Source organism: Balaenoptera physalus (genome assembly GCF_965194825.1).
Source record: "Balaenoptera physalus genome assembly, chromosome: 15".
Lineage (NCBI taxonomy): Eukaryota > Metazoa > Chordata > Mammalia > Artiodactyla > Balaenopteridae > Balaenoptera > Balaenoptera physalus.
Window position 1 is genome coordinate 61,138,913 of NC_138894.1, and position 26,461 is coordinate 61,165,373.

Consider the following 26,461-nt stretch of genomic DNA (forward strand, 5'->3'; position numbering starts at 1 on the left):
CGCAGTAGGTGAGCATTATTTTAACTGCGAGCCTGTGATTGGAATGGCTTAAAGGGACAATCAGCACTTGGGTTTTTCTTCTTCCTCCAGAATGCATTCTGATTCTTTCCTGTTGCTGAGCGGAGGAGAAACAGACCTTGACGATATAGGTCACAGGTCTTTTTACTCCTCTTCCTCAGGCTTCACCTCCAAATGTAAGGAAAGAGCCACTTAAGGAGGAAACCTGGCTCCTGCAGCTCGCTGGGGACCGGCTTTCTGCTCTGAAAAAAAAATCCTTGGGCATTCTCTATTTACTTATTTCGGCTTTTAATTCCAAGAGCCTAATATCTAGGATTGGACTGTCCACCGCCTACGTGTTTCTGTGACCTTACAGATAACAGGGAAGCTTGGATGGAAAATGAAATTCAAGCGCCAGCTAATTTTAAAAACATAACTAAAAACTCATTCCCAAGGGGGGGAAATGGCAGTTTCTGTAAGCACAGGCTGAACATGTTTTTAAATTAATAACTAGCCCTGGTATTTGCTAAATGATGGCTGTATCAGGGGGGAAAAATTTAGTCATTAAAAACAGCCGGTGCCCAAGGTGAGAATATATGTTTCATGACTTAAAGTCACCTGTCTGCTTTGCCTGCTACCTTTCTCCGAGCCAGCATCCTGGAGAAACAAGTGAAACCAGAAGCTGGGTCTGTCAGCCATGCTGGCCTTTTGGAGAAAAAAGCTTTTTCTTTTTTTTTTTTTTTACGCTACTACATTTATCGAGTGCCTCCTGATACCTCCACGTGTTACTGGCAATTCTGACTGCTTCCCTATGAGGTGGTAATCCTTATCCCCATTTTTAAGAGGGGTTTAAATAATTTTAAGTGATTTTTCCCAAGATCACAGAGCTAGTCAAGTGGCAGAATGGGGATGACAACCAGGGTCTCATTCCAGAGCCCTCTCCTTTTTCACCCTCTGTGAGGTAGCAATGACCCTAAACACCCACAGTCACGTGGAGACAGGGGTTCCAGTCTCCGTAAAGGCAGGTTATGTCCTAGCTTACAGGAGAGGAGATGTTTCTGCCATCTGGAAAATTCCAGGTTCGGGTCTGTGTGGGACCCAACACATGTATAAGCACAAAGTACTTTGCAGAATACAGAGAGATTTCTTTCCGGAAAGATTTCTAGACAGGGAATTAGGATCTTCCTGTTTCATTGCTGGTTCCACTACCCATTAACGTATGACCTTGAGCAAGTCACCTACTTAAGACTGAGTAAAAGTTCCTCATCTCTGATTGGGCACATTACCTACCTATCCTGCTTGCCTCACAGTGTGGGGTGGGGACAAAATGAGCTGATATGAATTCAAACGCATTGATCACTGTGAAGAGCTGTTCCAATGCAGTTTTATGACTGACTTCCCAGAGTTATGAGGTCCTATTAAGTCTACATGTCCATGTGTTTTGAAAGGAGTGAATTACTATACAAGTGGGGGAACTTTTCATCTTATTAAAAAGCCCTTACGTCCTAAATTCTAAACATGAAAATTCTGGCTATATTAACAATGGTGCTAAAAGTTCTAATGCATCCTAAATTCTAAATCATAGACTCTTGATGGAAAAGACCATTTGTTATAATAATAAAATTTATTAATGATGGCTGATGTCATTTACTATACGCCAGACAGGGTTCTAAGCATTTGACATGTACCAGTTGGTCCTCACTATAACTCTGTGAGATAGGTACTATTATTACCATACCCATTTTACAGATGAGAAAACTGAGATACAAGGCAGTTTGGTCACATAATTCCCAAACTGCAGAGAACTATCATTTGAACCCAGACAAACTGGCACGGGAGTTTGCACACTTAATCACTGTTATCTGTTTACAAACATATATATTTTTCATGAAAGAGTGTCTGTATTATTCCTACCTCTCCGACCCACATTTTTAAGATGAGGAAAGTGAAGCTCAGAGAGGTTAAATGATTTGCCCATCATCACACATTTGTTTCAAGGCAGAGCTAGAAGTGGAGCTCAGATCTCTTTAAGTCAAGTGGTGGTTCTATTTATGACATAATTGCTACTCACTTCACCCTGGCTTCAGCTCTCTCTGGAGAGACAGACTGCCTGGTTTAAATATTGACTGTGCCAACCCCCCAGGCAAGGCTCGGTAACCTCTCTAAGATAATAGTGCTCACCTGATTGTTTGGCAGATTAAATGAAATAAGGCACGAAAGTATTTAGTACAGTTCCTAGCATATAATAAATGCTCGATAAACCCTCCTCAAATTTAAAATGCAGGAAGAGAAGCAACAACAGTGGGGCAGGGCCGACTTGGGTGCGGCTGTCCCTATGCAGTGAGTTGGCCCAGGCTAAGTCGAAGGAAGAGACAAGCATGGCTGGGAAGAGGGGCAGAACCCTCCAGCTGGGGAGGACCTTCTGCAGTGGGTCCCGAGGAGCCGGGCCATTGAAATCATTGGGCAGCCTGAGGGACAGAGGGGAGGTATTGACTGAGAAGGCAGAGGAAGAGGAAAGGGCACAACTAGGAGGGCTGGGGGGAAGCAGGCTGGGAGGGCCAGAATGAGAAAAGCGGCTGCCTCAGCTTTCAGCCCATCGTGGATGAGTCCTCTTCACAGTGTCGTCCCTAGAGACCTCAGCAATGGTTGTTTCAGCCCCATGGGGAGAATAAAGGACGGGGGTGGCATGAGATGGAATGCTGAGGAGGGACCACAAAACGCCTGGCTGACAGGAAGCTGTCGGAAGAAGAGAGACACCGGGAGAGGCATGTGCTTGTGGGGTCGGGGGAGAAAACCTAGCTCAGGAAGGGGAGAGTCCAGCATCCGCGGGAAGGGAGAGTGGCTGACGGGGGAGCTGGGACCGTTACAGTGGGAGGCAGCTGCCTGTCAGGTTGCCTGGCCCCAGGTCCTGGCTCTTCGCCTGCAGACGGTGGCAGGCTTAGGGGGTGTTCAGGCCTCTGGTTTGGGGTCCTGCGGCACAGGTTATGGGGAAGATGCTCTGGCCCCAGGCATGAGTCCCCTGCTGTGCTGGCTCTTTCCGCAGACGGAAGGGCAGGAGCTGCAGTGATCTGATCCACCGGGGGCCCTGTCCTGTGATTCAGTCTTCACAGATTGGCCAGAAAGCTCTCGGGTACTGTTGAAGCAGTGGTATATTCCCCACCTGTGGTTTCTACCTCCTTAGTTTAGGGAGTTTCCAGCTAAAGGGTCTTGAAATTTAGGGAGAAATATTACATCTGATTTTGGAAAAATATGTGAGGAACTTGAAGTAGGGAAAGTGTCTGTTTTCTTATTCCTGCCGCCCCATGAAGGTGTGACAAATGGCAGATGCTCAACAGCTATACATTGAAAAAATGAGCCAAGGGGATACTTTTATTGAGCACTCCGAAAGGTACCATGTTTTGCAAGCCACGAGGAAGGCGGCTTTACCTGTGCCACCTAAACTCAGGAGAGGGGAAAGATCCTCTCTCCAAGTCAAAGGCCTCTACGGACCTTTGTCCTTTTCTATTTCCTCATCAGCAAAATTTCCCAACTGCCCGACTGGGATAATGTAGGGATCAAAAGAGTTATGTGATGTAAATGTATACCAGACGTGTTAAATAAGTCTAAGGTAGTATTACCTTGTCTATTGAGAGAGCAAGGAATGTTAAGTGAGGAATTTCATTATTGAAAATTTCAAGCATACGCTAAAGTGTGATGAACTCTCAAGGGCCTATCATCCAGGTTCAACCATTATCAATTTGTAGCCAGTATTGTTTCACCCTTCCTCACTCCCCTCCCCCCAACCCCACACTGGATTATACTGAGGCAAATCCCACGTATCATATCATTTCAGCTCTAAATATTTCAGAATATATTTCTAAAAGATAAAGCCTCTTTAAAAAACATAACCATATTCCATTATCACATGAAAAAATTGATAGTAGTTTCTTTTTTTTTTTTTTGATAGTAGTTTCTTAATATCATCAAATACTGAGCCAAAGTTTAATTTCCTCATTTGTCTTGTAAGTGGATTTTACAGATGGTTTCACAAATCAGGACCCAAACAAGGTCAACACCTTGCATTTAGTTAACAGGGGAGGAACCTCTCCTGAGGGTTTAACCTTGTCCTCTCAGTCTGCCAAGGCCTGGAGACTTCTGGCCAAGGTTTGCCTAGACAACCAGAGCAGTGGTTTCCAACTGTCTTTTTTTTTTTTTTTAATTCAAAAAAATGTTTAACATCTTTATTAGAGTCCCAACTGTCTTTTGACCATTGATTCATCTCTTTGAAAGGGTTCTTGGGCATTTAACAATGGACCAAGTAGCCCATCTAAGGTTTGGGGACCCAAAAAAAGGGAATGCTTCTTGGGGTATATTTGGAGGTGCTGGGGGGACAGACGTCTGCTCCTGTGCTAAGGTACAGTTCAAAACAGAGACTTTAAAAGCAAGCCCTGGAATTCCTGTTTCTTCCTTTTCCAAATCCCACTCCTCCTCCCTAAGGCCCACCTTCATCATGGTCCTGCCAGGCCTTAGTCTTTTCCCTCAGCTGAGCTCCTGTAACATTTAGGACCTACCACGTTTTATCATCATTTGGCTTCTAGTGATGGAAGCCAACCTCCCTTGGAGGGTTAGCTGTTTTGCACACAATATATATCTTGCCTCTTCAACTAAATTCCAAGTTCCTAAAGCTCAGGGACCCATAGCATCTGGCCGTACTTGGCCCAAGTACCCAAGACCTGTAGGTGTCTGACACGTTTAAAACACCAATATCTACAATATTTACAATATGAATATCTCAAACCAATATTCTTTAAATACTTGATTAAAATTTATTCAGTGGGATAGAACAGCACTGGTTTGCTATTAAGAAAATTACATGCCTCTTCCTATATATTCAAAATAAGGAATTGATTTACTGCATGCACTGAACACACTTGAAATTTTTTTTATTCTTATCAAAATAATGCACGCATATGGTTACAAATCAAATGTTACACATGTGCTCATGTTAGAAATGCTCCAGCTTCTCCCACTGTCAGTCCACCGCTCAGAGGCAACACCTCTTTGAGCCGTCTGGTTTTTAGTTCTCCCAATGGATCTAGGATTGCCAGATTGAGAGGGAAAAAAGTATAGGATGCCGCCTCAAATTTGTATTTCAGATAAAAAATGAATTAATAGCTCCAAACATTTCATAATATTGTATTTTTTCTGACCTTAGGTGGCTTCCCCCATATAATGTGTAGAGTTATATACAACATAGCTCTAATGTGTTTATACCTCTATTTCTTCCTTTACCAACTTGTTGGATGGTGTCGGTGGAATTCCGAGTGTGAAAGAATTTCAATGTTCAATATTTATATTCTATTCCATTTTTCTACTGTTTGCCTTTGTAACTTCAGCAAAATGCTTAAGCCTGTATTTACTGAGCCATCATCTTTCAACAGCACCTCTTGACTGTCTACTTTTAAATTAAGATATTGTTACTGATTTCCTGTCCTTTCCTCTATTTCTTCTTTCTTTTTCCAAGTCCCATCTTCTGCCAAGATACTCGTACTTTCACATTAATAAGGTTGTTGAAATTTATATTCTGTCCTACTACACAACCTAGTCTTCTAAGCTTTGTCTAAAGGTTGACTCTTAAAATGGGAAATGGATCATATTTACTCTATTGTTATTATTATGTAGCTTTATATAAATATAGTAATAACACTAGGATTACACTTACTGCTCTTCAACTCACTGTCGTGACCCCTGAGCCTCTCCAAGGAGAATGTGCCCAGCACCAAATCAAATGGAGTCTCATTCCTTACACTTCGTCATTTTCTTCATATCATGTCACTTTTAGTTTGCTTCATATTCGGATCTTGACTTTTTCTTAACCAATTTTCCCCTGGAGTTTCCAGTTGCCTTTCTTTCTTCTTGCATTATTTGCTATTACCACATTCTCATTTTAAATCTATCAGTTATATTCTCTAATCTATTTTTTTATATCTCTATTGGAGTATAATTGCTTTACAATGTTGTGTTAGTTTCTGCTGTACAACAAAGTGAATCAGCTATATGTATACATATTTTCCCATATCCCCTCCCTCTCAAGCTTCCCTCCCACCCTCCCTATCCCACCCCTCTAGGTCGTCACAAAGCACAGAGCTGATCTCCCTATGCTATGCAGCTGCTTCCCACTAGCCATCTCTTTTACATTCGGTAGTGTGTATATGTCAATGCTACTCTCTCACTTTGTCCCAGCTTCTCTCCCCGCCATCACCCGTGTCCTCAAGTCCGTTCTCTACATCTGCATCTTTATTCCTGTCCTGCCACTAGGTTCATTAGTACTGTTTTTTTAGATTCCACATATGTGCGTTAGCATACAGTATTTGTTTTTCTCTTTCTGATTTACTTCACTCTGTATGACAGACTCTAGGTCCATCGACCTCATTACAAATAACTCAATTTTGTTCCTTTTTATAGCTGAGTAATATTCCATTTGTATATATTGCCACATCTTCTTTATCCACTCATCTGTAGATGGACATTTAGGTTGCTTCCATGTCCTGGCTATTGTAAATAGTGCTGCAATGAACATTGCAGTACATGCATCTTTTTGAATTATGGTGTTCTCAGGGTATATGCCCAGTAGTGGGATTGCTGAGTCATATGGTAGTTCTATTTTTAGTTTTGTAAGGAACCTCCATACTGTTCTCCATAGTGGCTTATCAATTTACATTCCCACCAACAGTGCTGGAGGGTTCCCTTTTCTCCACACCCTCTCCAGTATTTATTGTTTGTAGATTTTTTGACGATGGCCATTCTGACCAGTGTGAGGTGATACCTCATCTCTAATCTATTGAGAACTGCCTTTGCCCTCTTCCTCGGAGTCCTCTAGGATCCTGCTCCAATGTGAGCTGTTGCTGTACAGCCTGCTGTGCACCTGACATCTGGAAATTTCTCTCTACTGGTCTTGTAGGTTACATCCCAGCTTTTCTTCTTTCTTCTATCTTAGGTCCTAGTGTTACTGAAGTCTAGCCTCAAGTAACTTCCTAAGAAGGGGCATGTTGGGGACAAACTTTATGTATTCTTATTTTTCTGAAAACCCTATGTCATCCTCCACTTGACTGAGAGTTTGCATATAGGATCCTAAACTGAAAACAATTTTCCCTCAGAAATTTAAAGACATGACTCCATTATCTTCTGGCATCTAGTGTTGCTGAGGAGAAGTCTGATGCTATTCTTACTGCTCTTCATTTGTAGGTGACCCAATCTTTCTCTCTGAGCCTTTTACAACCTACTCTTTATACTCAGAGTTTGAAATTTGGCCAGGATGCATCTAGTTGTCCGTCTTGTGCAGTCATTGTGCTGGACACAATGACTGACGGCCATTCTGATGTCAGGGCTAGTCTTTCTTCAGCCCAGAGAAATTTTCTTCTGTACTTTCTTTGCTAATTCTCTCCTCTTTAATTTCTGCTTTTTTCTTTCTAGGATTCCTATTAGTTAGATATTGGATTATTCTCCTATGTCTTTTACATTTCTCTCATATTTTCTTTTTCTGTCTTTCTGCTCAATGCTTTGTGAGATTTCATCCATTTTTTTTGTCCTTCCACTGAATATTTTATTTCACCAATTGCATTTTTAATTTCCAAGAGCTCATTCCTATTCTCAAAATACTAGTTTTAGAATGTATTATATTTCCAACCCTGAGAATTCTAAAAAAGTTTAAAAGTCATCTTTGGTTTCCTGAATCCTGTTTCCCCAGGAATGAATGAGATTTTTCTGCTTATTTTCATATATTTCCTTAATGCTGGTGTGTCTCCTCATGCCGCACATATACCTCCTTGGTTTTCTTTCTTCCTGTCTGTCTGTCTGTCTATCTATCTATCTATTTATCTATCTACCTATCTTGGCTGCGCCGGGTCTTAGTTGTGGCATGCATGCAGGATCTAGTTCCCCAACCAGGGATCAAACCCGGGCCTCCTCATTGGGAGCGCAGTCTTACCCACTGGACCACCAGGGAGGTCCCATCCTTGGGTATCTTTTGATGTCAAATACAAAAGAACTACAGATGCACAGATGGAATTACCGTGCAGTTGTGCACCCACCTTGCCTGAATGGGCTTCCCTGAAACTTTCTAAGATTTTGTCGGTGACCTGGCTCCCATCTCCTCTGTTGCCCCTTATTCCGTGTGTGGCTTCCTTCAGCTGGTTCCTCTGATAACTGTTCCCATACTCCTGACATATTCCAGAAATTTGCTTACATCTCTTATATGTTGGTGGCCTCTTCCTCCCCTCTTTAATATAATAAATTTACATATTTTTGGAATTCTAAAACTCTATCTCAACAAAATTTTGGAAAGATAGGAGGCAAATGTGTGTCCTGGGTTCACCATCTTGAACTATAAGGAAATTAAGAAATTTTTATTCTTTTAATTTTACTTGATTATCATTTTAATTGCTCCATCTTTTGGCAGCTTGGTGCCCCTAAGCCAGGAGGCCCACCTGAGGTTTAGGGTCTCCCCAGGAAAGTGCTGCTCCCAGATATTCAGCATCTCATGGCCCTCACTCTTACCATGGTCCACATAAACCAGAGCCTGGTTTCCCCAAATTTCTTCCTGTACAGGTTTGAGGTGCCCAGGAGATAGAATGAGGACAGCCCCTCCTTGGGCACACCATCCTCTCCCCTCACCACAGGGCCTGAGAGGCTCTACAAGCTCTACAACACCACAGGCTCCCTTTCATCCTTCCTTCCACCTGCTCCCACCCCCAGCCTGCCTTCGCCCTTAGGTAACCTTCAGATCTCAGCTCCAGCACCATTTCCTCAGAAAGCCTTCCCAGTTCCCCTTGACTTGTCGAATTCCTCCATCATGTGGGCTCATGGAACAATTTCTCTCCCCTTTACAGCACTTATCTCGGTTTGTAGTATTTGTGGAGCACGACCACGTCTGTTTTCTGTTCACTTTGATGCCCTAAGCACTTAAGCACAGAACTGGCATATAGCAGGTGCTCAAGAAATCTCTCTTGAGCAAATGGATGATCATGAAGCTAGCCCCAGAAGAAACGTTCCTTCAGCTAACTGAAAAACAACCCGCAGGGTGACCAGAGTGCAACACCACATGTGCTCCACCTTAAAGGTCTGATAACTGACTAGGCCCTCATCAGCATTGCCCCAGGCCTGAATCACAGGCTTCCATGGGCTCTCGTCTGAAGCCTCAGCTCTGCCCGTGGAGAGAGGTCAGGGAGGTGGATTCCGATGCAGCCCTTAGGGCTTGAGGCTCACATGGCCTTCTGACCACCCCAGCCTTGACCAGACAACGTCGTGACTCATCTCCAGACAAGGTCCCTGAAGCCTGGAAGGAGGGCAGACAGCCACCTCACCCAAAGGCCCAGGAGGAACTTTCTTAATTGAAGCCACAGCCCCCAGGGGGGTGGGCCAGAGGCTGCCCAGAACCAATGGCGACACCCCTGGTTGGGAACAAGAGAACCCCACACCTCAGCTACCTTTTCGCCTCTGGCTTCCCAGCGGTGAGGCTCTTATTAAATTTGGGATTACCATGTGTAAAGCTCAGTCTGAATTTTGTTTGCTCTGTCATGTAACTTGCCTTTCCAAACACTCAGTCAGAGCTGCAGTTAATCCACTGACCGTGGGCTTAACCGGCAGGTGGCCAGGAGGCCCCACCAAATTCCTCCGGACCCTTTGTTACCTGGCCTGGAAGGGAGAGACCCCTTGTTTGGGAAGTGTTTCTCCTCCCCCTGACCATTTTCTGTATTAAGAGTCTTTTGTCACCATAAAGCTGAAGCAGGGGATTATGATGGGTAGGCTGTCACCCAGATTGTTTCCTCCAGAGGATGAGGGGAAAGGTTTGCGGGCTGGCCTAATGAAACCTTTATTCGGGGGACAATGCCTTGCCATTCAATTGAAGTTCAAGCCTCAACAATGCCTTCGAACAAACCCCATTTGAATATTTAATTTGGGATGGAAGGAGCTGAGTAAACCCCTCTCTCCCCTCGGCCCCTTTCTGGAGACCCCCTTGCAGCAAAACCTGAGTTAGAAACTTGAGTTGTTGATGTCACGGTGCTGCTGCCACCAACAAAGGTGGAAAAACCTAAATCTAACACTCAACTGACATCAAAGAATGTTGTTTACTCCGAACTTAAAAACATACAAACAAAAATTCCAGGAAGTGAACACTGGTCAGATGAATGACCAACTAAAACCTGTCCGTCCTGAGCCTCGCAAGCAACAGAGACCTCTGGGATGGGTGCCCTGCCCACCCCAAGTGCGCAGGACCCACGACTGAGACCAGAGGTCCTCGGAGGATAGCGTGCTACCTCAAACCCCACCCAGGTTCCTCCTTCTTTGCTTCTTCACAGAGAATCTCTAAGAGAGAGAAATGTCTAACTAGGCTCCATTTTTTTAATGGCTGCAGTGATGTCAAAAGCACTGTAAGGGAATGGAAGTTTCTCTACCCTCCTGCTCTACTTGGCAACGAGGCAGCGAGGCAACAGGCACCCGAGAGACGGAGTTGTGTGTGGGCTCCTTTGTGCTGAGGGTCAGAATTACCCTAGAATAATTTCTCTGTGGATCATCTGTGCAATTTTCTTATCCGTACTCACAGCACGTCCGCTAACTCTTGGTCTCCTTTTCACTTCTTGCTTCCTGGGCAGGACGACCCATCCTTTGTTCTGTCCTCCCAGAGAGGCTCATCAATGTTAGCAAGGTTACGCGCTGGCTCTTTCCTCCTCGCTCCAGTTTTCCTTCATTTTCATCATCTTGGCCTATAGTGGGGATGATCGGAAGCAGCTTCATCCCACCGGGAGGGGGTGAATCCTCACACTGGCGTACTTGATCTCTCTGTCAAGGGTTCGGTTTCTGCCTTGCCAGTGGGGAAGGGAAGGGAACCCAGAGCAGGATGTTTCTGGCCTTTGCTGACCTGGTGGCCCTTGAGCTTAACCTCAGCCCAGTTGAGCGGAAGCAGCTGCCGGGGCCGCAGTGCTCGACACCATCTACCCAAGTTCCCAACGTGCATCCCAGGGGTGAGCGATCAAGTCCCAAAGCAAAGGAAGCATTTTAAGTGATTTTAGAGACTGGCCACCAGGACCACACAACCATCGGCGACCACTTGGGGTCCTGGGAGCCAGAGCCTAAAATCCAAGAATAGCTCCTTCTCAGGCAGGCCCTGTGTGTATGGGTGGGTGCATGCACGTGCACACGCACACACACGCATGCGTGTGGGACGCAGGGCATAAAGGTCTGGCACGCGACTTTCGGTGGGCGGTGGACCCCCAATCTCTCTGTAGTGGGGGCCCAGAGGTGTCCGCATCTGGTGGAGCGGACGGTCTGGCACCCGGCCAAATCACGGGCATCACAGCCGCGGAGCTCCGGGCCCCTTGCTCAGACCCGGCTTTCAACTGTTGATTTGCTTCGACAAGTCTACAGTCTAACAAGCAGGCACTGGCAATGCCACCCTTCTTTTCCTCTGCGTGCAAATTAACCTGTGAGCCTTCCTTCTAAGTGGGCGTTTCCTCTGGGCAAGGGGATCCCAGGCAGAGTGGCCGGGGGTCCCCTGGGCACATCATTTCCTCAGAGGAAATGGTACGAGGGCAGGCAGCCGGCTGCCCTCTCCTTGATTTCATCTCTCTGAGCCTCACTCTCCTCGTGTGTAACAAGGGGGATGATAACAGCGACAATGTCAGAGGACCGTTGTGAAGCTAAAATGAGATAATACATGTAAAGCCCTTAACAAAAGGCCTGGCACACAGGAAGCGCTCAGTGAATGTGAGCTGCTGCTGCTATTTCCCTTTGGGCCCTTCCAGTCCTCATTTGGGGCTCTGTCCTTTAGTCCCACAATTGTAGGAAATGTGATCTCCACGGACATCTTTCAGAGGTGTTTGTTGGGAGGTTTGTGACTATTCTGCCAGCCCCTGAATGCAGCCTACAAAAGAGGGTCGAGATGGGGCCAGAGAGATGTCCTGGGCTGGCTCTCGCCCAGCCTCCTTTCTCCCGCCTTCCCGTCCATCACCTACTGCGTGCCAGGTGCTAGGATGCCTCATGAATGAGGCACAGCCCCTGCTCTCGTGGGTCAGCGCCCTGGTCCTCAAGCTCTCAGGGCCCATCAGAAGGGCCAGGCTCATGTCTCAGAGCCCTAGGCGAGGTCCTGCACCCGGCACACACACCCGGACAGACCTAGGACTCTGCTTCCATATGCGTGCCCACCAGTAGGAATGTTTTCACACCAGCTCCTTGGAAATGTCACATCAGGTCAGCAGTCCTGATGGCCCCCACTGCTCCTGGATGAAGTCTGGCCCTCTGGGCTGGATAGGCGCTCCTTCCTCACTATCCAGCCTCAGGTGGCTCCCTGTGTTCTCCCCTCACTTGTCACCTCCTACCTGTCTATTACAGCTTCTCATGGGCCTCCGACTTTCTCTCCTGAATACCCCCACCCCACCCCCCGTACCGATTCTCCTCTTAGCAGCCAGAGTGAGCTTCTAAACAGAGAAGCCAAGGCCATGTCACTCCTCTGGTGGCTTTCCACTGAAATAAAATCCGGCTTCCTCTCCACGGCCTACAAGGTCCTGCACACTCCCCGCCTCATACTCTGCTCACCCACCACGCTCCACGCACCTGGGTTCTGCAGATTTACTCCTGCCTCAGGGCCTTTGCACTTGCTGTCACCTCTGCTTGGAATGCTCTTCCTTTCAGTCTCCAAAGGTTGGCTTTTTCATTTAGGTTTCAACTAAAGTGCTGCCTCCTTCAAGAGAGCTTCCTTGACCTTGTATCTAAAGGAGGCCTAGTCACTTCCTAAAATATCGACTCATTTTATTGCCTTCACCACATCTCTCCTGATTTGAACCAGTCTGATCTGTGCACTTGTAGCTTGCCTCTCTCCCTCCATCGAATGCCACTTGGTGAGATCACAGAACTTGTTGCTCTAGTTCACGGCTCTCCCCTGAGCGCCTGGCACCTGTCAGGCTTCGATAAAAGTCTGTGGGATGAGTGAATGAATGACTCTTTACCTCATTTAACCCCGCACTCCTGCCAAGTCCACATTTCCTGAAATCTTCATGAGCTTCATTCCCCTGGTAGGGCCTTTCCTCCTCCTGCCAGAACAGTCATGGCCTAATACAAACCCTGCCTCCTCTTTCAGAAGGTACTTGCTTTTCCTGTTGATCTCTAACAACCCTTGGCCAGTCCTTTTCCATGGATCTGTCTCATATGAGGACACGCTGTGTCTCCCCTCTGAGTTTATAAGCACCGTGTGGGCAGGGACCTCACCTGCCTTGTGCTCATATTCCCATGCATGGGGAGGACGCGCCGTCAGGTGTATGCACTGTTGAATCAGGATGGCCCTCCTGGCCCAGGTAACCTTGTGAGGCTGACGAGTGGTTTCCAACACTTGGATTCCCCCATTTCTGCTCTTTTCCCCAGGTCTTGGGCCCCTTTACCTCCTCTAGGTTCCCTGTGTCCTCTCCACACTGCCTGCTTTACATCCCCACCCTCACTCAGGCCTAGCCTCAGATCTTTCACGCCAAGGACCATGAGAGCATCACCTCTCCCAGAGGAGCCTCATTTTGACAGTAACCCCTGCCTTGAGCTGAGGGGAAGGTGGTCTGTTGGTGGAATTTCAGTATCAGTGACACATTTCTTTACCACCCAAAGGCTTTCCTGTGCTCCTTAAATCTTGCCTCATAGGCGATTACTTGCTCTGCATCTGTGGAGCTCAGTGGGGCCTCAGGACCAGGACAGAGGCCAGTCTCTGACCTCCTTGGGTCTTTCCCTGAATATCCCCAAGCGTGCCGGAGGCCCAGGAAAACAGTATGAACGAAAGGCTGGGTGTTATAGCCACAAATAGAAATAGATTTCTTATCCTACAGCCCTGTCCTATCTACCTACTGTCACCTCTCGCTCTGAGAGAATAAGAGGATGTCAGGCAGGGCCAATCTGGAGGGCCAAGAAGGCATCAGGATATGAAGACCCCCCATTCCCAGGTGCCCATAAATGTGCAGAGCATGCAGCTGAAAGTAGAGCATGTGGAGGTGCCATCCTCTCCGTGGTTTGTCCCCCTCATACCTCCACACATCCCATTCCGGGGGCTGGGGGGGCGGTGAGGTAGATTATTAAGGGAAGAGGGCTTACATTTTTAGGGCAGAAGGTTCAGACTTTTAGGTTGACATCTTCACCTGCAACTTTATGAGGAAGCCACCAGCAAATCCTGTTAATTCTATGGCTCACACGCGCACACAACATACACACACACACACACACACACACACACACACACACTTTGAATCAGTTTGCTCCTCTTTCCCCCGTTATCACTCATGTCCCCAGTCCACATGGCCGCTGTCTTTCACCAGGACCACCACATTACAGGAGCCCCCTCACTGGAATCTCCACTCACTTCCTCTAAACTACTCCCCATCCAGCATTCAGAGTGATCTTTAAAAAATGTCCCTCTGACTGTGTCGTTCTCATGACTCCAAACCCTTCAATGGCTGCTCACCACACTCCAAGTGAAATCCAAACTCACTAAATCCTGCACAGGCTGGCCCTTGACCATCTCACGTCCCTCCTCACAAGGCCCCAGAAACACTGGCCTTGCTCTCGTCCTCGAAGTCCGCAGGCTCTGGGCCACCTCAGGGCGTGCCGTCCACATTCCCTCTGCCTGAGCCCCTCTCCCCACTGTCGTCTCTTTGCATGACGGCTCCTTCTCACAACTGAGACCCCCTCAGAGAGGGTTTCTTCCACCGTCTTGTCTGAGGTAGGCCCCTCTATTACTCTCTACCAGTAGGACCCTACCTTTTTTTCATTGAATTTACTACAATTTATAATTATTTTATAAATGCACTGGCACATTTGTTTATTGTTAACAATGCAAGCTCCTTGTGTGGAGAGCAATTTTGTCTTTCTCACTAGGCCCCAGCGTGTCACAGGGTCTTTCTTATTCACTATTAGATCCCCAGCAGCTAACAGGGTGACAGCACACACAAAAACATTTATTAGTGAATAAACATGGAAGTGCTCGGTCCCCCACTGTTCCTCTTCCCCCACAGGGGTACCTGAGGCAGCTCCCTAGCATTCAGCCTGGGGCAGAGCAAGGTGAAACATCAAGGTCATTCTAGAACCAAAGAGGAGAAAGTCTCCTGAGAAGTACTAAGTAGTTTCTAGGGCCACGCTAATGTGGGACAACTCTCTTGGTAGTATCAGAGAATTCCTGTTCCCTGAGGTGATCAAAATCTCTGGCCCTGATTGATAATGGAATGTTTTTATCTTGATTGCTTCAGAATTTAGCATGAAATGGGAAATTAAATTATCTAGTTCAAAGAGGAGGAAACACATGTCCAGATAGATTAAGTAGTTTGCCTAAAATGACCAGTTTGTTACTGGGGGGAGCCCAGGCTAGAACCTAGTTATTCTGAGTCCATTGTACTTCCTCCCGCAGCCCATTTTCTCTTGTGTCTTCTCCTAGGAGCCTGCAAGTGATCTGCCTTTGCAATAGGCTGGTTTTCTGAAGGGTGAGTGAGGCCTGTGGGACCCGAATCCTATTTTTGTTTTTTTACAGTATTAGTCACTATGTAACTCAATACGTTTTAGGCAAAGCATTATCTCAAAAGTTTTGGTACTTCAAGGTACACTTAAGGATGCAGAAAAGTACCTCAAAGAGAAAACATCAAAACTGTATCAGTTATCTATTGCTGCGTAACAAACTGCTCCAAAACTTAGTTGCTTGAAACCACCATTTATTAGCTCATGATTCTGTGAGTAGGCCATTTGGGCTGGACTCAACTGGGCAGTTTTTATGCCAACTCACCTGGCTCGCTCACATGCTATAGTCAGCAGCTGGGTCTGCCACAGACTGTTTGGTCCTGGATGCCTTCGCTCACATGGCTGGAATGAAGGGGATGAGTGGGCCACACGTCTCCAGTGTCTAGCAGGATAGCCTGGGCTTTTTCACATGGTAGCTGGTTCCAAAGGCATCAAGAGAGAGCAAACCCCAATGTGCAAGTGATTTTCAAACCTCTGTTTGTACTCATGTTTACTGACATCTCATTGGCCAAAGTAAGCCAAGTCAAGTTCTGAACCAAGGGATGGAGAAATAGACTCCATTTCTTGATGGGAACAGCTGCAAAATATTGCTGCCATTTTTTTTTTTTTTCAATCATAAGGGAAGAGTCAGATAAACTTCTTCAGTATCATATTCATATTGAGATTATTGAAACCACCCTATGGTTTATCTAGTCTGCTGGGGGTGGGGGAGGGAGGCTGTAAGTGTATAGGGAAGAACAAGCCTGACTCCATATCAGATCTGTTTCTTTTACTTTAACCTTTGTATTCTATTGCTTTTGCTTCCAGTTAAGAATGTTGCCTATAGCCTGAAATATACCGGCTAGCCCATTCTCAAGGTATACCTTTAAGGGTATAACACTTTTCCATTCACACAGAGATTAAAAAGTTGCAGAACAGAGAATAACATTTGTCTTGTTGGAGGTTTACCGGAACATCATGACCTGACCTACACAGCATTCCTACACCAAGATTATGGCAGCAAGAAGTGTGCAACAACCAACCACGCCTCTCCCTCACCTTGCCTTTAAAAATGCTTTGCTGAAACCCTTGGGGGACTTCAGGTTTTTTGGGGGCATGTTCTCCTTGCATGTCCCCACAATAAACCTTTCTTTGCTCCAAACTCTGATGTTTCGGTATCGTTCGGCCTCACTGCGTGGAGTACATGAACCTGTGTTAGGTAACAAAAGTAGGGGCTAGAAGTAGCCTGGCTGTGAGGTGAGGCCAAAACTCTGACAGCCAGGGGAAGGCAGGCTGGAACCCCTTAGACCTCTGTCACCCAGCCTGAAGGTGGTCTCCCAGGGCCTGAAGTGGGCTGAGCAGGAGTAGCTGGGCAGAGAGGAAAGACATGGGGCCACTTGGGAGCTGTGAGCTGCTTCATTCTGCTCTCTCCTGGCATCCTGAGATGCTGCTCACGTAAGTGGTTTGGCCAAGAAAAAAGACACAGAGCCTGTGCCTTCCACTCAAAACATAGGCCAGTCAGGGCTGTGGCCTCTGCTCCTAAAACTAAAGCCCGTGAAGGAAATGAAGGCTAATGCACCTGGAGGTGAAACCACAGGTCAGGTGGGCAAAGCTTTTAAATGTACCGTCTTCCATGTTGGGGACAGCATGGTGACATTTCCCCCAAGCTCAAGGAGAGCTCGGCCATCAGAAGGCCGATTGCAAATCAAGATCGGGATGGGCTGAGCTCATTTTCTGACCCTGTGTGACAGAAACTGCTCAAGTTCCAAATTTCTCACATCGGTAGCCAGCAAACAATAAAAAAAAAAAAAAGGAATCTAACTGACAAAGCCCTTCTTCTAAATCGTGGAGGCGATTCTCACCCAACAAACCAGTATTTTCAGACCCCTCCACCCCATTCTGCCAGTGGACCTGCCTGGGATGGAGCGGTGACAGTGCCCACCGGGAAGGCAGGGGGGGCTTCCAAATGAGGTGAGGGAGGGCCTCGGCTCGGAGGCCTTTTTCTTGTAGCTCCAGACAAATTAAAAACCTCCTTACCGGCCATTCATTCGGAGGAAGCCTCTTCCTTCCTCCGCAGGGGGTCTGCAGTGTTGGAAGGAGATCGGATTCTGGAAGGCTGGGCCTCCCGGAGCTCTCAAGGAGGGGGAGCCCGCAAGAATGGAAAGAGAGAGGCCCTAACCCTGAGGAGATTGGCAGCCAGGGAGTGGGGGCAAAGTGCAGCCCAGGTCACTGGGAAAAAAGAAATCTCAAAGTAAGGGAGTGAGGGAAAGTTCCACTTTCAGCCTCCTTATGAAAGGAGCCTGGGTAGAGAGGGGCGGGAGAGCCCCAGGGAGGGAGAAAAGGGAAGTGAGACCTGGCCGAGGGAAGGAGAGATTCTTGGGGGTGGGGTGGGCACAAGCTGTTTGAAGGAGCACGGGCAGGCAAAGGGGCCACCTCGTTCCGAACTTGATTTGGAGAGACCTGGAAGCACATTGCCCGGGACTCCCAAGGAGGGAGGGCAAAATGCCCTATTAAGGGTGGGACGAATTGATTTCCCAAAGAAGAACAGCACCATTTCCTCCGAATGCCCTCTCCAGTCCTCCTTAATCTGCCCTGGAGGCAGCAGGTGACCTCCGCACGGGCCCCTGGAGGCGCCTTTGTTCTGGGGCATTCTGCAGCCCGCCCTGCCCCCACCCCTTGCACCTGGGCAGCAACCTCCAAATGCACTTGTCCATCCCTGGCTAGCTCGCGGGGAGGGATGGGCGGGTGCCTTTGTATGTGAAAAACCACGAGTCCTCCAACTCTTGTTTTCCCTTCAGCTTGACACATTGGCTGATGGTTTTCCTGTTCACTCCGACGGCCACAGAAACCTACTCCCAGGAAAAAATAGTTTAGCCTGCAATACTTTATCTGGTAAGACAAGTTTGTCACTGAGGCTACCTAGCGGGCCGACCCTCACTATTTATTCATGGCCAGAGCCCTGCTGCTTCAGAAACCCGGCTCGGCCCTAGCATCCCCAGGTGTTCCCTGCTGAGTCCTAATCCAATCCCTCTGAGGTTTGCTAATTTAATTGTGTAATGGTCCACACCTGAGACATTCCCGTAACTATCTTGAGGACATTACTTAGCTTAAAAGACTAATAAGAGTATTAAGGCAGGGACTTAGACATTGAAAGCGTTTACCATCTCTAAAACCTCTGAGTCAAGCAGAAGAAAACTGAAGTGGCGGGGGGCGGGGCGACCTCCAAGTTAGAAAAAGCAACAAGAAGTATTTAAAGTTCTTGCTGAGTGAGTCTGAAATACGTATTTAGCCCTTGTAAATTAAATACCCTGGGTTTTTAAAGAGCGATTTCCCCAAACATCTATTATTCACATCAGTAGGACAGACGGTAAGCCACTGTAAGATTTATGGAAACTAAAAGACTTCCTATGCTAAAGGTTAATGAAAGTGTAATTCGAATCATGAAATCTTTACGTGTCGGCTCGGTTTACACCGAGGGCTCATTAAGGATGCGTTTGGTACGGCAGCGGCCCGTGACGTCACAGCGGGTATTTTAAATGGGCGGGGCCAGACTGCCCTGCATGTAATTCTTTAAAAATATAAAAGCCTCCCTCTTTCCTCCTCTGTCTCTCCAGCTGTAACGACTTCACCAACTGTCTTGGTTCCACCCCGAGGATTTCACTGAGAGAACACGTTAGAGGGAATCAGGAAGCAGAGAAAAGGTCACAAATAAGCACCTCAGGAACAATGAAAGCTTTTCTCTATGCAGCAGTGGGAGAGTTGCTAGAAAAACTGGAAAGGTATTAATCAGAAGTGGCTATAAATCCTCTGGAGTTTTGCTCTTATAAAACTCCTCAGAGAAAGTCTTGAAGGAAATGCAGGTCAAAGCCCAAAAAAGCTCTTGATCAGAGATTGCTGGAGGAAAATCTTCCCAGACGCCGTTTAATAGGCAGCAATCACCCCAGGAGCGGGGAAGCCAAGTACGCTTGAAACATGGTTGCAATTCCTAATAGGTCTTGTCACACTTAAGGCACTGCAAGCTCCATCCAACGAACAGCTGAAGCTAGCTGGCGATTCATAAAGCCAACAGTTTAAAGTTTATTATGATGAAAGCACTTAATGACAGCCATCGCTAGGGGCCCATCATTTATAAAGCTGTGCTGAGTATTAGGCATGTAGCATGACCACCAATTTTATGTCACAATTGCTACCATAAAATGACCTTTGGTGATTTTTGCTGCATGTGGTGGACAGCTCTTCCTTCACATTAGTGCTCTGTGGCTTTCTTTGCAGACTATTATGCTGTCTAAAGCTTATTTGGCACTGTCGTGAGCCTCAACCCTTGTTATTACCCCGAAGGCCTGTCTAAAGAAAAAAAAATCTCATGCTCTATTACGCCACTCCAATAATTTACAGTTCTTACCAGCCTTGGTTAGTATAATATTTTAATGCAAATATGCTTTACCATTGCATTTTATTTAAAAAGAAAAAAAAAGTTCCCATGCCTCTGGCTAGGGCAATATCCATTTGATGGGAGTTCACTGAAATCAGCCTCTTATTCCCTGGTCAGGTCTCATTGAATGTGTACTCTTTTCCATGGTCGGTTAAAAACACCTCCAAAAAAAAAAAAGAAAAGATTAAACTTTCCTTGCGAAAGAGGTTTTTGTTTTTAAAGATCCTATGTGTGATAAACCCACCTAAGGCAGAAACACTAATTCTTATTTCCCTACATCCAGTCCCAATGCAAATTTACATCTAACGTTAATTAGGATTCCATTTTCCAACCTGCTTTGTATAGTTAGAAAGTGTTTGAATACACAGGCACTTTACCGCTCCGATGTAAACCACTGCTGAGAAAGTGGTCTGTCCATGCTACACCACCTTTAAATTGTGTATATAATTTTATAAATGATATAAAATCTGCTTCTAGTCCCTGAAAAAAAAATATAAGCATGGCACACTGCAATTTTGGAAGGATGTAAAATATGTGATTTCTGCTGGTACCTACTGTATTGGGTTTAATATAAAGCTTTTTTCAATAAGGTAAATTGTTACATGACAAACTCATCTTCCACCATTATCATCTGCTGTTTGTGTTTAACAACAGGAGTCCCGCTCTAACAAAACTGTTGTAATGGCTGTACAAATTACTCAGCTGAAAGCTTTTCACCAAACAAAACAGTATTAATCAGCAGTTCTTATGAAGGTGCTAATTAAAAACAATTTTCTTCCTCAGTTTGCAATACTAAAGCCATCTTCACTTGCACAGTTTCCAATATACAGCTACTGTATTTGCTCACACTTCAGGCCCTCTATTAACTATTGAATCTCCTATTAGCCATTTTATTACATTTCTGTTTACAAGCTTGTTGACATTTTAAAAGTCACAGTGTGATCTGTTTTATCTATTAAAAAAATGTATTAATTGAAAAGTCAGGGGGACAAAAAAGGCAAAAGATAGACTCCAAATGAACAGACATCCAGGGCAGAGAACAGAGTGAGCATTTAGTCACAGCCTGGGCAGTAAGGTTTCTGGGTAAAATGAAATCTGAGAATTAAACGTGGCATTTCAGGCTTAATGGTTTGTTAAACACCAACGGGCTGCTTCCTAATTTGGAAATAGTCCACTCGGGAAAACATATTTGCCCACTGTCTAAATTCAGTTTCTAAGGAGACCCAGTCTAACTTTCAAATCAATCTTTCCTCTCTGGGATACACTCAGCCTAATTTTGACATTTCATACAGTCTGAACTCAGGAGACTTTGATCTGAGGTGGGGAGTGTACCTGGAATCTGGAAGCAGATTGAGGGTCTAAACAGCCTTATCTTCCCTGTGAGTGTGTCTATGTGTGTGTGTCTGCGTACACACGACTCCCGCCCCTGCGTGAGCATTCTGCCCCCTCCCCCGAGTCCACTGCTGGACAATGCCACCCAGTTGCTTGGCACAGATTGGGAACAAGTCAAATGCTGACTAAGCACAAAAGCCCCACGGAAGCTGTGCTGAAGGAAGGGGACAGTCCATTCCTATTAAAAAAGAAGAAGCAGCCTAACCCTTAGGAGAAGAAGGTTATGCCCCACGTTGATAGTGGAGAGAAAAAGAAAACAAAAAACCCACGACGTCAACAATCTCCTGCCTATGGTATTAAAACCAGGTTCTTCAACTGTCAAAAGCAGTTAACTAGTTTAGGAAAGACACCTGGCTGTTGAAATAGGGCTCCAGAAGGCCACTAATCCTTCCATTCACTCAGTTAACTGCTAGATCCCCCAAATTGATTCAACAGGTATGCAGTGGTAAATTCAGCCCATACTGAAGCCAAAGGGAAAATCAGCAAGGGGCGGGCAGCTCTTCTCTGAAAACACCGGAGGAGCCAGCCAGAAAAGCTTTTATGGCCCGACAAGTTTTCTGCTGAATACAGAGCACCTAAATTACCCTACCCTAATGGAAGTTACATTTTCATGCTCAGTCAAAAAGCCAACAAAATACACAATTTATACAAAATAGCATCAACCTCTTAGGTAGTCTTTTCTAGCACTTTTATCCCAATTCACAGCATATGTCTTGCTATAAAATAAAATCTATTTCTTATAACCAACTTGTATGTGGCTGTTCATACCACCGCATTAGAACTGACCACGGGCGATATTAGAAACATTCTCACATCCAACCAAATCTATTTAGTATGATAAAAGAGATTTGTGAGTTTTCTCAGAAGATACAGGTACACAGGAAACAGGAATATAGTAATAATTCTTATGATTTCAGACAGGCTTTGTTTTGAAACAAACACAGGCACAATTACACAAGACAATTATGAAGTGGGGCATTTCAACTGCAATTATGCAACCCAATACCGATGCAGAGAAATAATTCTTAACCATCAAGTTCAAAAGAAATGTAAGTGGATAAACTTTCTAAAGCAGCTATAATTTTTTCCCCTCTCAATATCGGCACTTCGCCAAAATTTGAGAAAATAAAAACACTTTTAACTTAAACTATTCAATAATATACAACATTAGTTTCTTACAAACTTCCAAAGAGCCCAGACTAGTGACATCTCCAGGTAAGGGTCCCATAAAGAGCGAATCTATGAAACCCTTAACATTTTACAAAAGATTCTCTAGGTTTTAGTCACAACGAACATATTTCTTTACTCAATGTCTTTTGGTAGCACAGCTCAATTCTTATACCCTGTCTCCAGCTTAGGTAACTGTACACACTATTCTCAGATATTAAGAAAAAACACACTACTAATTTACTTTTAAAAATACAATTTCTTCCAGCAAAATAAACACTGGATTTCTACACCCACAACACACAAATGTAAATTGAATTCTTGCCAATTCATGTATTTTCATGAGAAAAAAATGGAACTATTCTCATGGTTCTGATGTTCTATATTTTACAAGAAAAAATAAGAACAGGCGATCTTAGATGCTACTGCAGGGATGGGTTTTCTTTGTCTGGCAGATTTAGTTGCAGGAAGAAATCATTTCTCTGTATTTTCACCAGTATAAATGGAACTACCTGTGTTGCCTTTTAAAACGTTCCGAATTCTGATTTTTTAAACAAGAAAATATGAAGCCAGTGTGCAACCTATACAGTCGCCAAAGGAGAGCTGCCACTAGCTGAACTACTCAGCTAAATGGCTGGTTTGCATTGCCCTGGTCTTTATCTAGCACTGAGAATAGACTGCTGTTTTATCCAAAGAGGAATAAATTGCTGTTATTGTGATGTTAGCCCATCACTTGGCATTGCAATTCAAGTTTTTGTGAGAAAGAAATGTATGATCTAACTGCGGCTTGACCTATGCCTTCAGAGATCCATCTAGGTGCTCTAATGGAGCAGAAAAAGTGGTGAATATAAGAACATGCAAACTGATGGTGAAAAATTTGTTTGATGATAGAAGTGAGCAGAGAAGACATCTGAGAGTCGCTGTTTTTATGACAGCTAAGTTTGCTTAACATGCGAAAGGATTCGCCCCCAGTCTCCCACCTATCACTTTAATTGTATCACGCTAAATACACGCTTTGCCTCTACTAAAGATAGGAGGATATATAGCTAACCTACTAATGACATTACTGTGAAAGTGGACACAGATGATTCCTTACAGATAAACATCTGAATTTCCACAAAAGGCATTAGAGCATCTCGGGGATGAACCAGGCAAGGAGAGGCTTGGGTTCCCTGCAGAAAAGTCATTCTCTCTTAATCCTAGGTAGCACATATTAAATGTTTACCATACACTTGCATTGCTGCGTAGGACTATATATACTTACTTTCAATCAGATAATTGTGTGATTGAGTTTTTAAAAACTTGCCCTGGTTGCCATCTCGTTTTATCAACCATTTATTCAAAATTTCCCTGGAAAGGACCTCTTTTGAAAGAGGCCTGGAGAACAGCAGTAGATTTGAGCCCTGATAAAGGCTCACTTTTCATCCATAGTCAGAGCCTAAATGTGCTCTTCTTGTACCTAAACAGATAATAAGCACTCAGCACACTCCGCCTCCTTGACACAACGCATTGAGACTAATCACACATAATTGGAGAGGAGGAGCAGAGGGCCGGCCATGCTATTGTGTCCAGAGGACAAACGGTCAGTTTATGAGGCTTTGGGCTGATGTAGTCATTGCTTATACATCTATAGGGAAAAAAAACATCCTGTTTAAAAGAAAAAAAGAGAATGGGTGAGAGAGAGAGACAGCAAAACAGAGATGGCAGATTTAATACAATTAATGTGAGGGTGATCTGAAAGATTTGCTTGCTTGCTTGCTTTTTTTAACCAGGAAAGAATCATCATGTTTGCTGGGTTGGCAGATGAAGAATGACCACCACTAAAATAGAACAAAGACCAAGATATTTTCTAAAGGGGGGGGTGGGGTGGGAATCACCAAAAGAAATTCTGTCTCAATGAGAGGGAAAAATATTTGGGTGGCTCTCAAGTCCAATTCAAATCTCACATAGGCCGCTTATACATATTTACAGACAAAAGTTTGGTGCGGGAAGAGCAACAAGCAGATGGAAAAAAGAGGAGTCCAGGACGGCTGGGGAGTCACGTGGGTGAGGACAGGTGGACCCCGGAACCCACACATGGAATGTTGCAAAGGCAGTTGGGGCCCATGTCCTGAGGGCTTGAAAATCTCAGGGAGCCAACAGCTTACTGCATATTATACCCGTTACAGATTTCTGTTTTTGTGAAAATATTGCCTGTACACTGGATGTTTTCTTTGTCTTTCGAGCAGCTTAATCTTCTATTCATCTTTGGTTAAAATAAGCAGAAGTGGGTAATGAAGGTTTTCTTCATATATATCCTGGTTTTCCTTTTTCAACTGAAAAACAATAATAGAGGAAAAAAGGGTAAGGACACTCCAATTAGGAATTTTCACCAATCAACTTTAAAGTTGAGTAGAAGGAAGACTTCTTACCTAAATATATTGTTCTGGAAAAATAAAGCACAAAAAAGCAACTCAAAGTGGTCCTCAGTGGCAGTGACAAGACAATACTATGTACCGAGTTGGGATTTTTTTTTTTTTTTTTGGTGAGCGGGTAGGGTGTTTTTTCACAAATAGCCAGGCTGCTTTTATGACCTCTGTGGACTCCGAGGTACTTCAGCACAGGGAGAGCTGCGGGCTTGCTCATCTTCACCAGACCAACCGTTTGGCCTAGAAGTTTCTGCTCCTGGTCCTCTCTGCCCCCTGCCAGTGCCCCAGGAATCAGGCCAGCAGGCGTTTCAGATCATTTGGAGACCTGGGCACAAGGGACAGACTGGTGGGGCCTAAGACATTTCAAAGGCTCTCCAGCTGCTTCCTAGGGGTTTCAGTATTAATGATAAGTAATTCAGGAATTGTCTTCTCCGAGGAGGAAAACAGATTCCAACGATTGGAGCGGCAAGCTTCGATACCATTCAGGTGGAGTTCTGAGGGCCTTCCCATGATAGACTTCAAAGTGCAGTCAGAGTTCTCAAATCTAAAGTACACTTTTCCTCATTCAGCTAGAATAATTTTGAGCATCCTATTTCTATTTATTCTAGCAAATAATACATTGCTATTTATAAAGACAAAATTGCTATTTTGGAAGCTGGTGTTTTGGAGCCAATTGTGAATTTATTTTTGGATTTATAAGGATCAGAAATAAATATTTCTTTTAATTATACATGGAACCCATTCCTTTATTGTTTCAGATCAGACAAACATCCCACCCCGCCCTCCCCTGAATCTAAATAAATGGCTCCAGCATGACACTTTCCTGCATTCGTAGGTCTGGGGCACGTTAACTTGAATCTTTCTAAAGTGCATGTTTCTTCTAAATCATATTCCCAAACTGTGACATGCCCTCACTATTAAGGACAGCAGCAGTGATCCTACTTTTCCTTTTCTGCTGGGGAACATAAAGCCAACACAGTCTCTACTTTCTAATCCATCTTCCTAAGAACTGATGGTGGTACAATCGCTGAAGTCACTCATTCTGTTTTCTTTGATGGCGTTTGCCCTTTTTACAGATGGTTAGTTGTCTATTTAGAAAGATCCTCATGAATTTTTGTTGCCACCAAAGTAACGACAGTGTTACTCCTAAACACACATCTGTCAACATCTCTCGATTTAATCTAATTTTTAAAAATGCCCCAAAAGTGGCTTCCTAAACTTCCCAAACCAAACCCACTATAACCGGGACTACCGACTGTAAATACCTTTGTTGCCAGTTGCCCTAGTGATAGAAGGAGCTCACTGAAATATTTTACAGAGGGAAGAGGGGGCCAAGCTAGCTAAATTCTTCCTCTGGGATTGGGGATAAGGGAAAGTTGATTACTCAGTGTGAGTCAGCTGACCTACTCACTCACAATGCACTCATATAGAAAGACTCAAATGAGCTCTTTATAAAGTCCCTGAGGTAATATGTGGGATAAATAATTCTTCGGTAAATATGGGTTAGAAATCACTTTTACCTTGGATTCTATGCTGACCTCTGGAGGCCAAAGCAGAGGCTTCCTTGCTAGAAGAG

General features: G+C 45.0%; 2 protein-coding genes across 8 annotated transcripts in view; both read right to left on the reverse strand.

Annotated features, from left to right (window-relative positions):
* LOC309644219 (uncharacterized protein) overlaps positions 1–18,696 on the reverse strand; it is a 146,198-nt gene extending 127,502 nt beyond the window's left edge. For 3 of the 4 annotated variants that reach the window (XR_014254296.1, XM_082427865.1, XM_082427867.1), the window contains exon 1: positions 17,524–18,696. Coding sequence is in view for 1 of the 4 variants with exons in the window: in XM_082427867.1 (XP_082283993.1) it covers positions 17,524–17,530 (7 nt within the window). In the remaining 3 variants the exon portion in view is untranslated. Of the gene's footprint in view, positions 1–10,577; positions 10,740–17,523 lie in introns of all 4 variants that reach the window. The other variant, XM_082427875.1, reaches the window with a different exon arrangement.
* Positions 18,697–19,893: 1,197 nt separating this feature from the next.
* CAMKMT (calmodulin-lysine N-methyltransferase) overlaps positions 19,894–26,461 on the reverse strand; it is a 410,166-nt gene continuing 403,598 nt past the window's right edge. For 3 of the 4 annotated variants that reach the window (XM_082427852.1, XM_082427850.1, XM_082427851.1), the window contains one exon: positions 19,894–24,792. In XM_082427852.1, coding sequence (XP_082283978.1) covers positions 24,715–24,792 — 78 coding nt within the window. In that variant the 3' untranslated portion in view covers positions 19,894–24,714. The remainder of the gene's footprint in view (positions 24,793–26,461) is intronic. The other variant, XR_014254294.1, reaches the window with a different exon arrangement.